The sequence below is a fragment of the Schistocerca cancellata genome, chromosome 4, assembly GCF_023864275.1.
Source record: "Schistocerca cancellata isolate TAMUIC-IGC-003103 chromosome 4, iqSchCanc2.1, whole genome shotgun sequence".
Lineage (NCBI taxonomy): Eukaryota > Metazoa > Arthropoda > Insecta > Orthoptera > Acrididae > Schistocerca > Schistocerca cancellata.
Window position 1 is genome coordinate 162,789,655 of NC_064629.1, and position 14,526 is coordinate 162,804,180.

At 42.6% G+C, this 14,526-nt stretch overlaps 1 protein-coding gene across 1 annotated transcript in view; it reads right to left on the minus strand.

The window, feature by feature from the left end:
- The window catches only part of LOC126184745 (unconventional myosin-Va), a 373,204-nt gene extending 359,062 nt beyond the window's left edge, over positions 1–14,142 (minus strand). Inside the window, exon 1 of the mRNA XM_049927281.1 lies at positions 14,031–14,142. Within this exon, the coding sequence (XP_049783238.1) occupies positions 14,031–14,051 (21 nt within the window). The 5' untranslated portion in view covers positions 14,052–14,142. The remainder of the gene's footprint in view (positions 1–14,030) is intronic.
- Positions 14,143–14,526: the final 384 nt, after the last annotated feature.

Genomic DNA, 14,526 nt, shown 5'->3' on the forward strand with positions numbered 1-14,526 from the left:
CTGGCTCTTGCACCTGGATCGGGTTTTAGAATCTTTGCGAGGCCAGATTCGGAAGTTGGGAAAGTGAACAAACACCGGTTATAACATTCACCTGCCGATATGCAGGCCGCCGCAACGGCAAACACAGAACGCTCGTATTGAATAGCAACTTAGTGTTGTAGTAAGAACTCGATCGTGTTTTGCTTATTAGAGAACTCGCCGTCTGCATCTCAATAACTTTTACCGATAACCTGTTTCAATGGCACATACGCATCACCTACAGATTAGCTACTGCGAAATGCACTTTGTCAGGTGATTGATACATCTCACGCAAAATTAAACCAACCAGTTCAACGGTATATGCTGTGCCGGTATCTTTGATAAACTGCTTTTCTGCAGAAGGGGATCTGAAGATGATCCATACTCGCAACTGCTAACGGTTTTCAATCAAAGCTATTGAGATGTATGTAGATAATTTGAGACAGGGTAAATGAGATACTGGACGACGAAACACTCAAATTTTTCGTAGTTTATCGCCGATCCTGAACTTTCACTTGACAACGTTCTACAACGAAACTGTATAATGCTGCAACTTGATATCAATCGCAACCACCCTACGCAATGCTCGACCCTTCCTGTCCGTCAGTAGATGTCGGCCTGGCCACGGTTAAGCTGTTATTTTTCTTCGCGATTTCACTCAGAATTACATCACCAACAGTCGACGTTAGCAGCTTTCAAAGTGTGGTGCCCCTGACGAATTCGTCGAACAGTTGACGTCCAGTGTCCAGTCCACGTTCGAAGTCGTGGAACTTTCCTGGCCGACCCACTTTGTTGTTAGTGCTTTTCTACTGACTATACTATACTCCCGCTTCCTTTTATACTGGCTGGTCCGTAATAGTTTTGATCAGATAGTGTACATGTCATCCTCGATACCCCGCATCGACATTTACTGGCTGCGATAGCAGCACCTTGAAAAGACATCGTGTAATAAAATCAGAAAGTCTGAAATATGCATTTTATTACTATTACCCGTATACCGTACTAACTTTTTTCGATCACATTTATTATTCTTCCGGTTGTAACTTTCAGTCTCTCGTATCCATAAAGAGAAAACCTAATAGCATGCCATCCGAAAGCAAATTACCTACATCATTTACCACTTAATTATACACTGAAGAGCCAAAGAAGCTGGGACACCTGCCTAATATCGCGTAGAGCCCCCGCGAACACGCAGAAGTGCAGCAAGAGGACGTGGCATGTACTCGACTAATGACTGAAGTAGTGCTGGAGGGAACTGACACCATGAATCCTGCAGGGATGTCCATAAATCCGTAAGAGTACGAGGGGGTGGAGATCTCTTCTGAACAGCACGTGGCAAGGCATCCCAGATATGCTCAATAATGCTTATGTACGGGGAGTCTGGTGGCGAGCGGAAGTGTTTAAACTTAGAGGAGTGTTCCTGGAGCCACCCTGTAGCATTCTGGACGTGTGGGGTGTCGCACTGTCTTGATGGAATTGCCCAAGTCGGAAGGCATGATGAACATGAATGGATGCAGGTGTTCAGACACGATGCTTACGTACGTGTCACCTGTCGAAGTCGTATCTAGACGTATCAGGAGTACCATATCACTACTACTGCAAACGCCCCACACCACTGCAGAGCCTCCACCATCTTGTACAATCCCCTCCTGGCATGCAGGGTCTATGGATTCATGAGGTTGTCTCCATATCCGTACACGTCCATCCGCTCGATACAATTTGAAACGAGACATGTTTCCAGTCATCAATAGTCCAATGTCGAAGTTGGCGGGCCCAGGCGAGGTGTAAAGCTCTGTGTCGTGCAGTCGTCACGGGTACACGAGTGGACCTTCGGCTCTAAAGCCCATATCGATGATGATTCGTTGAATGGTTCGCACGCTGACGCTTGTTGATGGTCCGGCACTGAAATCTGCAGCAATTTTCGGAAGGGTTGCACTTCTGTCACGTTGAACGATTCTCTTCAGTCGTCGTAGGTCCCGCTCTTGCAGGATCTTCTTCCGGCCGCAGCGATGTCGCAGATTTGACGTTTTACCGGATGCGTGATAGTCACGGTACACTTGTGAAATGGTCGTACGAGAAAACTCCCCTTCATCGCTACCTCGGAGATGCTGTGTCCCATCGCTCGTGCATCGACTAACACCACGTTCAAACTCACTTAAATCTTGATAACCTACCATTGCAGCAGCAGTAACCGATCTAACACCTGCGCCAGACACTTGTGTTATATATGCGTTGTCGACGGCAGTGCCATATTATGTCGTTTACATATCTCTGTCTTTGAATGAGCATGCCTATACCTGTTTCTCTGGCGCTTCAGTGTACAATTCGTTGGGTATTCTGAAATCAACATATCTTCAACCACACTAGAACAACTTTTTTAAGTCAATTTTGTTTGCCTCCACTTGCTTCGCCAGTGTGTTCTTCAAGAACACTTCCCATAAATTCGAAGGCATGCTCTTCCAGATTACTTTTGTATAAAAATGTTTCGTGATTGAATATAATTATCTCCAATATATTATTTTCTCTGCTCAGTAACTGCAGTAACCAATAATCCTCAAAAACCCTAAACTGTGCTGCTGCAGTGTAGATTAATCTGCAATGACCAGACCACAGTACTTAGGAGACATGTTGCGGGAAGTGGTCGTTCTGACGGAATATTGCGATCTGTTGCTACGCTATCTCGCATTTAATGCAAAGCTCAATTCAGTTTTGAACACGTCATTATGGGGTCCGCATATCGCAGCTGTTATCTTATCTACCGAAAGAAATCACTAACATGCGTCGCACGTCACTTCAGTAACGTCTGTCCGTTTCCTCCACAGTATCATATATCCTACTATTCTCATACACGTCGACGATCGATGTATTTTCCCTGAAAGTACAGCTCTTAATTCTGCACAAAATCTGTAAATTCATCTAAACGGGAGCGCTGTCGACGTAAGACTTGTCTAAATATTTGTGACTTTAATTCTGGGTCGTTTGAAACGAATCTGAAATTTCTTTTTCGACAGCGTAATTTCATTCATTGTTTTCTGGTAAAAATAGATATATATTTCCACTGAATCACCCCTACAAGATATTCTGCTTTGACACAATTTTCTCCGTGCGCTGGCACACTGTACGCAGTATGGTGGAAGAAATCTGGTATCTCTTTCCATTTGTTACGTTCGTGGTCGGTATGTTTCTTTTGGTTCCATGACGTGTTTAATGTCATCACTGACTATTGATCGATTTATATACACGTCGTACAAGTTTTTGCTCGTATCTTTAGATAATACCCTTCTGGATAGATTGTCTAAAGTTAAACACAAGCCCCTCTCGTGAAGTACGAAATGGTGGCAAATGTCTGTGCGGATAAGCGAAATGCTATCTTAACCGCATCTGTGTACGCTGAAATTTTGTATCACTAAAAAGACCATGTTCGACAATGTTCCTGAGTGCATTATGTTTTCCCACCTCTCGCCATATGAGGGTACGTTTAATATTGTCAGCCACTATGGTCTTGGTAGGTCAGGTGTTACGTCGTGAGGAGAATTATGTTATATTGACGTACTGAGCTACAAATCTTTGCACACGGTACGCGCTTCCGTCAACGTTATTGTTACACTGTACTCCTTCTGCATATGCGTCTTTTCTAGGGTGCATGCCCTGATTTTATTTTACGGATTACGATGTGCGACCACATCGAACAGTGTTGGTTGTGAAGCTGTTGCAACAATACAGTATTAGGAGAACGGACTGACCTGCACTTCCTCCCCCCCCCCCCACGACTTAAATCTCATCGATTACGTGCGGGATACGTTGGCGAGACTCATTCCAACACGTCCGCATGCAGCAACGATCATCCAGCGCTGGAAGACTGGAATGCCCTACCACAAAGAACTTACCAACCTTGTAGCCGGTTCAAATGGCTCTGAGCACTATGGGACTTAACTGCTGAGATCATCAGTCCCCTAGAACTTGAGAACTACTTAAACCTAACTAACCTAAGGACATCACACACATCCATGCCCGAGGCAGGGTTCGAACCTGCGACTACGGTGGTCGCGAGGTTCCAGACTGTAGCGCCTAGAACCGCTCGGCCACTCCGGCCGGCCCTTGCAGCCGACATGAGAACGTTTCAGAGCATGTATTGCCGTCCGCGGTGACCACATCCCCTATTAAGTACAGTGTCCCGTTTTTTCGTTATGTCCAGGTGACCAACAAAAAGTGTGGTGACTTCAGCGCAATTTTTGTCTTCAAACGAAAGTGTCATTTCTGTTCGTCTCATTCCGTATTTCTTTCACTTACCTTCTATACTTTACTGTAGAGGTTATTTCTCGTACAGCCCACATTTCACCGAGCCATATTACTTGGCAGTGACCCATCATGCGAAAGTTGCTTTCGTCCTTAAGTTTTCCACACCAGAGTAGAGTCACTGTCGAAGTAAAAATACGTAGTGGTACACTGCGTAAGGCGGTTACCAAAAGGATCGGAAAGATTAGAAAAGCCATCCTAGATCAGTTTTCGTTTCCAGTGTCCACGAGACGTCGATGGAATAGAGAGAACTATAAAGTATTTGCTGGAAGAAAGCTGGTGGGACACGCTATCACCGCTGTATACCATTTGTAAGCGGTTTTTTCACCACAGGTCTAATACTTAAGGAGCACAAACGCGTTTCTATGCAGCCGGCTGCTGGCGTTTAACTTCATAAAGCTGCTTATTTATTGGTTATTTGCATTAAAATTCTTTAAAATGAGTGTTAATGATACGACAAATGATACAACTGTTGATCGAATATGGAATTCTATTTTCCATTTCTGCAGTAGGGTTCCAGTCCGTGTCTATTCTATCAGGAGTACCTAATTTCTGTCTTTACACGTCGTTTACTTTATACTACAGTGAATTTCGGAATTTTGTGCGTGATATTGCACCACTTGCCACACTAAAACGGCAAATAATTGGCTGAGAACTGGATTTTTTTTTTCTTTTGTTCTTGAGTTGTGTCAAGGGTAGTGCACAGACCAAAATTTCATTTTTCTAGCACTACCGAAAGTTAGTGTACTTTGTTGTAACACATCCGAGCTAACAGAAAACATCAAAAAATTTCAGACTTTTGAATCATACAAAAAGTATATGTGCCTGTGTCTTCGCGTGTGTAGCCTGTCTATCGTAATGCTAACGTTGCCAAGAAATACATTTACCCAGTGGATGTTTACGTTTCAATGGCTAGAGGAGATGTACTTCACAACACTTCGCAGGTGAGGGGCTCCGGGAAGCGCAGCTTGGACAGAAGCTTCAGCTCGAGCTATAACGCCGTTATCAGCGAATGACTCACCACAGCCGTCAAAGCACTTTACATCTCAGGTATCTGCGGCGGATATTTCTCAACGCAAGCGTTTCTCAGTTCTTTTGAAATATACATAGTTCACTGCCCTTTTGTGTGCTCGGTATACCGCTGACAATATTATGACAAATTAAGGCATTAAGACTACAGTTTAACAAGGGTACTTGTTTGCTTTGATGACTTTTTGACATGGCATAACGGTCGACGGCTGTTATTTGCCCGAGCAGGTATAAACTATGCGACAGGAATATGCGATATTGCCGTCTTATATTGAGTAGTCAGAATACGTATCGCAAATCTGTAATAACAAAAAATGAGTATTGCCAGGATTTGCCGAAAAGATTCAATAAATGTACACTAAATATGAGCAATCTTTTTTTATCAGGACAAACTGAATTGACGCTGAAATATTGGCGTACTTTCTTAGCCAGGCATCTAAAGATCTTTTTTCGATCAAAACCTTACGTATTTCTCAACTTAGGCACCGTTTCAGATCAAACTACTTTACGTAACGATTTCTCTACGAGTAAATTCCATTTCAGAAGTGCGACTGTTGCAGATCTGCAGAAATATCTATCTACATTTCCGTTTTATAACTTCACAAGCCTTTTTATTTCTGCAAAAGACGTTTGAATTTATAAAATTAATATCTATGTACGTGTTGCGAAAAGTGATCACACAAACAAACCTGTGACGTCCGTCGAACCTCATTGGCGTAAAAATGTTTACGAGCACAAGTTTCTACAGGTATATACTTGGAAGTCGGGGTGGGGGGGCGGGTGTCAAAAAATAACGAACAGAGGTTCGCAGATGCAATTTAAGTTTTCCCATTAGCAAATTTGTCATTCTTATGATTTTTTGTACAATCTATACTTACTTTTCTTGCTTAGCTGATCCAGAAGACTTCCCTAGTGTCCTCATTTGCGTTACCAATACGAAGACTCTTTTGCACCACACAACATACTGGTCACAGCCTATTCAACACAGAAAATCTACTTCGCTTGCCTTCTGTAGGGCCACTATTTTCCTGACAGGTTTCTTTGCTACTTCGTTTCTGGCGTGAATTCGATAACCCCACGTCTCATCCACATTAACAAACATCAGTGCACCAAATTCTTCTTTATCAGACGTTGTAAAACTCACTGCGAAAGCCTCGTCGTCGACTGTTCCTGACGAATTATGGAATTAAGTATCAACTACGTGGGTCCTGCGATCGGGTTTTCGTGGAAGAAAGGAACTCTATCCCACGTAGATGTCAATGAAGCTTTATGCAGGTTACCCTGAAATACTGCACTACCGTGCATTTGTCTCCCTGGACGACGAATTTTGGTGTGAGGTTCCCCTATGACGCACTACGAGGCCCTTTTCCACAGCCATTATATACCTAACAGCTTCCCGTATCGTTCCGATAACGAGGAACTGTCCGTTGCATATTTCCAGTAAACTGACTATATATAATTCAGCACAGAGACTGAATATTTCCCCATAGCGAGCGGAGCAATTTTTACGTCTTTCACCTCAGCTTCACGCCGTTTCAAACAATATTGCTCAATATTTTATGCACCATAAATAGTATTAATCTGAAATATGATTTACTTAAGAGTTTAACAATTCTACTTACAAAGCCTTAACATAGAATATATGTGCAGGTCCCGGGTCCAAGCGTGTAACTTTATCCCGGCATCCTGGTAAAGAAAAAGTGGCTAGCCTTAACCAGTATGCGGGGGGGGGGGGGGGCGGCAGGGGGAGGCCGGGGGGGGGGGAGGTGGGGGGCGACAGTTAGCTACGTTCATACAGCAAGTTTGCCTTCGTTCTGAGACTATACGACCAATTACTGAGTCACTGATTAACCAGAGCGTTAAATAGGCCTGTACTGCAATAAAGAGCACCCCTAGCTCACGTGAGGCGGTACCGGGCACACGGGATAATGGTTATAAAAACCATATGCAGGGAATGGGGAAAGCTGCTCAATTAAGTGACTTTGACAAAGGGCATAAATTATCCCGGTGAATGGAACCATCTTTCATGGAAACAGGTTATCGGGTACATCTGCATACGTTACTATTCTGCATTTCACACGTAAGCACGGCAGGGGGTTCATCGAACCACTTTCGCTCAATAGTTCCACTCTCGACTAGCGAGAGGGTAAAACTAATCAAATACTTCCGTGAGAGCTCTGATGTCTCTTATTTTATTACTATTATTATTTCTCCCTATTTAGGTGGCCTTCAACAGAATATTTTCGCACTGCATTCAGAGGGGAAAGTTATTGATTGAAATTTCGTGAAAAGATGTCGCCGCACAGATCAAAGACTGTTTTAATGCTTGCTAGACTGCTCGTGGTCTCGCGGTAGCGTTCTCGCTTCCCGAGCACGGGGTCCCGGATTCGATTCTCGGCGGGGTCAGGGATTTTTCCCTGCCTCGAGTGACTGGGTGGTGGTGTGTCGTCGTCGTCGTCGTCGTCGTCGTCATCCCCATTGCGGTCGGAGGAAGGCAATGGCAAACCACCTCCACTAGGACCTTGCCTAGTACGGCGATGTGGCTCTCCCGCATCGTTCCCCTGCGCTCTGTTACGGTGTACGGGACTTCATCATATCATCAACCCAACCCGCGTATCATATCGGTGACAGACTCACCCTTATCTCGCGACAGAAGAAAACCAGCTACCATTCTTTGAACTTTTTTGATATCCCCATCAGTCCTATCTGGTAAGGATCGCATACCGCGCACAATACTCCAGCTCCATAAGAGGTCAGACAAGCATAGTATAGCGAGTCTCTTTAGTGGATTTGGTGCATCTTCTAAGTGTTCTCCCAATGAAGCGCAATCTCTGGTTCGCCTTTCCCACATCATCCACGTGATCTTCCAGTTTATGCTGATCGTAATTGTTATCCCTCGGTATTTAGTTGGACTGACAGCGCTTAAATTTGTGCTGTATATCGTGTAGTCGGAAGTCAACGCATTCATTTTAGGATTTATGTGGATGACCTCACTTTTCGTCATTTAATATCAATTGCCACTTTTCGCACCACACGGATGTCGTGTCAAAATAACTCTGAAAATGGTTTTCATCTTATGGTGAGTTTACTAGACGGTAAACGACACGATCATCTGCAAACAGTCTAAGAGGGCTGCTTGGATCCGCAGAACATCGAAGAATAACGATATGGAAGGTGTTTTACGTCTATGCTGTGTCGTCCAGGAATGTCGATATAAGTCCGTCTGCGCTGTAAAGCAGAAGAGTTGGCAATCTTTAGTGCATATGACGACTGTGGGATAGCTGTGGAAAGGAAACGTTATGTCTCCGTGGCACACGATCCGTAGTAGTTCACTGAACGTGTTCGCCAGCTGCAAATGCGGCGAGCACAGAAACACAGTGAGTGGCCCTTAGGAGAATAGAAAGAAATTGCGCAATGTGGCACTGGACGATTGGCAATTAGAAGTGTATAAAAGAGCGTACATTCTATGTGTATCAAAGATATTAAACACGTATATTTTACTTGAGTAACTGACCAGAAGAAAGCTTCGCGAGCGAAGAGTGCCGCATTTTAAGATTGCTGACAATGTAAATGAGAAAACAAGTGTAGGTAATAAATGGATGATTTTAAAAAAGAATTAAACTGATCTTGTGCACCAATCTGTTACTGCGGATGAGACGTGGATCCAACACTTCACGCCAGAAGCTAAACAGCAGTCAAAGCGGTGGTTGCAAGCCAGCGTCGCTGTATAGGAGAAGTAGATTTTATGTATCGGAGCCATCTACTTGGGGTGAAAAAGAGATTCTTTTCCTAATTACCCTGCTAAAGAAGTCTTGTGCAACAAGTGAATGGAAGGAAAAAAAGAGCGCGAAATGAAATGTATCCCTTGAGAGAAGAGCAGTTCCCAACAGGACGGCGCACCTGTCCTCAAAGATGCTTTGGCAATGTAGGAAAAAGGAAGGAAGGTAAGGGTGCAGTTGCGTCAAGATTTAGGAAAACAAATTTATTGATTAAATTATGACAGCTGTAGATATGTATTTTGCAGGCCTTTGACAATCGCACTTCAGAGATGGAAAACACTGAATTAACTGTACTGACATAACGGGGGTGGGGAGTAGGTGGCATGTTGAAAAATGAGTGTATTTTTTACCTTGCCCTCTTAGGCAGTGAATACCTGCAAGTACTAGATGGCGACCATCTGAGCAATCAGGATAAAAGAAGTGAGATCAAACCCCCGTACCACGTGTTACAAATTAGGCGTATGACCTCTATTCCAACGCGATCAATGTTCACATTGGAAGTAGCTGCAAAGTCGGAAGTCAAACGGGATCAACTGAAATTCTGTACTAGAAAAAAAAAATTGGAACCTTGACCAGGCGTAAAAGTTTAAAAGTAACGTTCACTTCTTATGACTTTTTCGCGCCCTTTCCATTCAGCAGGATGACATAGGCAAAGTGTTTTATTTTGCAGCGACCTGTACACTGTATTGACTGGAATGTGGCATATCTACGTCCTCATTCATACTACACAAACCACAATCAGCGGTGTACCCACGCCGTCAGCTTTTCTGCCTTCTCTGTTCGCGGCTGGATCGTGCGAAAATGGTTGTTTATAAACGATGGTGTTCACTAACAGTTATTTTGTACTTGCTGTGTGTAAATGAAAATCACAAAATCATTACAAATGCCGCACTAGCACCCGATTCTGGAAAGTTTCTCCACGTTTCTATCACTTCTAGGAAGCTAAACCCAATCAATGATTCACATGCCATTCGTACTGATTAAACCGAGCTGTCAGCTACTGTGCAATAAATGTTCAATCCCATCATATCAGCATCACTGTTGAGAGGAGAGCCCAACTGCATTGAGGTGTGTGTTCTGTTTTGAGTGTTCTCTTAAATAAAATTCCTTTTCGCCATATTTCCAACAAACAGTAGCAAGCTACTTGTTCTACAATTTCGTAAGTGTTTGCTCGTATTTAATGCTTTCCAGTGGTAGCATCAGTTATGAACTCTGTGTATGGTGTGGTAAAAATGCTTTGTGGGTGCCAAAATCGCAGGCAAACATTTAAAGGCTCTACGCAGGTGTTTTAAGTAGACCATCATCTGCCTTATCACGGAACTCCGTGGCAACGCTCGGTGTACTTGTGAGTACTGGCACACAAGGCAACAAGATCGATTTTATAGGACGTGATATCTAATTCGGTCGCGCGGTTGGGTGGACCACTTACATGCGTACAATTTACAGCTTCCAACGTAAATTACGACCGAGGCTGAGATATTTTACTACCTTCAGAAATTTAAGGATACATCGATAGTCCAAACGCTCATTTAGTCCCAACGCTCATTCGATTTTGTCCTGTCCAAGGTCGTAATATTCAAGTACAGCATTATCTCTTATTCGAAAGCCACGTAGTCAGTGTTCACGCATTCAATGGATAGGTGCACCAAGTCGAACGAAGAATACAACAGAACCAAGACAGACGAAGCCTGACAAGAGGGAAGATATGGAGAAAAAATTAGAACACGCGGCAGCAGGCTAATAACAAAGGAAAAATTTATACAAAACTGACTGCAGCACAGTTCGCTGTAAAATCCAAAGATGTAGCTGGCTACTGACAGGCGGGAAACTTTTATTGGATGTCACAATAATTGTTACAGAATTTAGTGTCAGACGGCCTTTAGAGACATAAGGCGCAACTGCAAAAAGTACCTTCCAATGGTTGTCTTTAAAATACCTATTCTGAAGCCAAAAGTACAACAAATCTGATCCGATGGGTAGGGTAACTGAATCCTCTTGCATTACAGCCCAGTCTAGAGACTGGCAATCAACTCCTGTGCTCCACTTCGATATACGTTTGTTCATATGTATTTGTTAAAAACATCGTTATGTTTATGTTAATATCAGAGTCTGACAATAAAATAAATTACAATGTGCAGTGTGAAGACTTCCAGAATATGGTCCCAAATGATAAGGAAATTTCCGCATGTGCTAGAAGCAACAAGAAATACACTTTTAAACAGAAATAATGTGTGTTATGTGTATGAATTCAATTGTACCGAAATAATTGTGCGTTTCTAAAAATAAATCAGGTCAAATACGCTCGCAATTTATAATCCAACAATAGTTTAAATACTGAATTTTATGTTAATTGTACTTGTGGAAACCATTTTTCTATGAATAAAAGAAGCCAAAGAACATAGCGGATTTAATTTCATGCTGTGCTGTGTCCCCCAAAATCCCGAAATATCCCTCTTTTATGGCACTCTTGTCCCTCACTGTAATTCTAGAGAGGTGGTCACCCTATGTCACACCCTAAAGTATACACGGATAACAGCCTGTGAGGCTGACTACGTACGCAAAACACGCACATTTATTCATTAGAAACTGGATCTACATGTACTTAGGTACAAGGGTTGTTAACACTGCAATGACGAAACGTAAATCGAATTTCTGATATAACCGCCAAATGCTATAGGAAATTGGCGCAGACAACTTCCTATAGTCTGTGTCAAAACGCTCCTAATGACATCTAAATGTCACAGAACACGTCTGTCGCGATTTTTTTTTTATGTCATTAAAGTACCAGCTCTTCAGTAAAGCCCAAATTTCACAAAAACGTACGCCAAACAGACAAACTTACACCTCAGTTGTAATATACAAGTAAAGTGTAACAGAAAAAAGCGAAAAAGTTCATCAGCAAGACTGTCCTTAAAGATGTCAACAGTTGGCGTATAGACACCAACCAAACGAAAGCCTGAACAGTTATACACATATTAGAACAACTTCAGATAAACTGAATGGGGAGGCCCTTGGCTATACGCTTAGCAGCTCTGTTTGGGCACGCCCACTGACAAAATGAAAACACATTTGGCGCTATAAGGGTACTAGTCAGATCACGAACAGCGTCAAAGTTTCAGATTCTACATATCTTAAATGAGCCTATACAAGGGTTCCAGCTTAACGACAAAGGATTGACAATTTTCGTATCATGCTATATGAATTACACTGCATGTTCTATTACACCTGAAGAAAACTATAATCCCGTATAGGTGTGATCATTACTGTCGACAGTTGATCCAATGAAATTTTGGAAGTCAGAACAACAAATAGGACGATAAAATGAAAAAACTTGGCACTTCTGTTTTATAATAAATAAAACTATCTTCGAAAGCGATGGCGTTTAATAAAGGACATAGTGGCACAGGTGGAATTTTCACTGTAATACGAGCCACCGACAAATCACAAATTGACAGGCTTATTAACAATTCAGGCCGTTTCTACTAAATGTTACACTTCTGTATTCGTGAAATCAACACTGGTGCAAAATTTTCAACTCTTCTGTTGTCAATCATGAGAGCTCTTTTAAATGGATTTGGGGGGGGGGGGGGGGAGAGAGAACAAGCTGAATAGCTGTTACATCACAAACAATATAAATTCCATTCGTATTTGGCCATTCATATTTGGGATAGATGCACCACCCAGGAGTCAGAGGAGGAGGGGGGGGGGGGGGAGAGTGGGCTACAGGAGCTGCAGCAGCTTGGCACTGGCAACCCCCCCTCCCACCCAATCACCCTTTTACACCACACACACTTTTATCTTTAAGCAAGCCTAGGTATTAATTAATGGGTTATGTACATACCGTTTGTGAATTTTTGTATCTATTATCTAGTACGGAAAACAAATTACAGTGCAATATGCACCTTACTTGTGGGAATGATTTCTGAGTGGATAACACAACAGCTTAAAACAGAGTTACTGCTAACAATGTTTACTCATATTACTAAGTGACACTCCCAGAATCAGCATTTGGGATCAGTTTTCCTTTCGAAGATCTTAAATAACCTCAGTCCTCCTCTTTCTGCCCTCTCCCCCGTACCAACACATACTACAGCTTTTCACAACCGGTATCGTCTTACTTCAATAGAATACTTTATTTTCAAAATATTTGAGTGACAGTTTCATAAATTCACTGTTGAAGATCCAGTAGTTGATACTTAGTTAAAATATTTGTAAAATCTTGTCACATGGAAATAATGTTTTATGACATTTTGTTTATAAAAAGTATGTCAACAGTTTCATTTGTATACGTCAAGCAATGACAGAATATTTTCCTCGTACATCACTGCACTATGCGTCTGTCCAGAACTAACTACAGCTAACTGAGTCTAGTTTCTAGTCCAGATTGAGATCCTCAGGGCAGAAAAAGTTTTACAGATGTGACTTGACACTTGAGTTACCCAAATGTCCTAGAAAGCAAGCTAATGCAGAAACACATTTACATTCTCCGCAAGAAGACAGGTAGAACAAACAGTCCGCGGAATAAAGCTCCATTAAGTTCCATATGAAGAACCATAGATCAGTTCTTATATAATTTTTTCGCTTGACGACTAAACTCCGCAGGTAGTAAACAAGTCTTGAAATTGTTGCGCTGGCGAAAACGCCACAATAACAGACCGCAGAGCGTGCCGCTTCATATAGTCGTAACACACATTGGTTTATTGACGGGCACTGTTTTCGACTGATATGCCGCATAAACAAATCAACGACGCACTGCAGACATCAAAAACAAAAGTTTTTACCACCCGAAGACTAATTTGTATCGTAAGAAACGCCAAATCTGACAGCAATACCTGGGTACACATTCTCGTGCAAAAATATTCACCTATACGAAGTAAAACTTGATGCAGAATTCATAGTTTTACTTACCTTGCTGTACAGTTCATTCATCCTAATGTTGTCTGAGTTCCAACACGAAAAGCCAAAAACATATGATCACATCGGAGAGGCAACTACCCTCTCCCTTCATATTTATCACTACTCTCCATATCGCGCCAAAGAGACTGATCGACTACATCAAAGCATTTCGACTAGAAGGCGTTACAGCCTGCCATCTCCCGGGGATGCTGTTCATTCGACTGTGTTTACCTCCCAGTTTAGTCAAGTCTCCGCTAGAGAGCAGCAGTGTACAGTGACACCGCTAGCGGCACTGTCTGTGATGGCACAATGCCAGTTTCCATAGCTGAGAGTCAAGCAGTGTTCACTTCCGCATTAACACAACGAGAAGAGTCGCATTCGAAGCGCATTTGTGTTCCTACCGTATGCATTAAAATTTGCTGCCTCTGTATTGGAATAACGAAACGGAAAGTTTTATTAATTATCACAATCTGTGTAAAATATGTACTGGTACTGACTGAAATCAGGA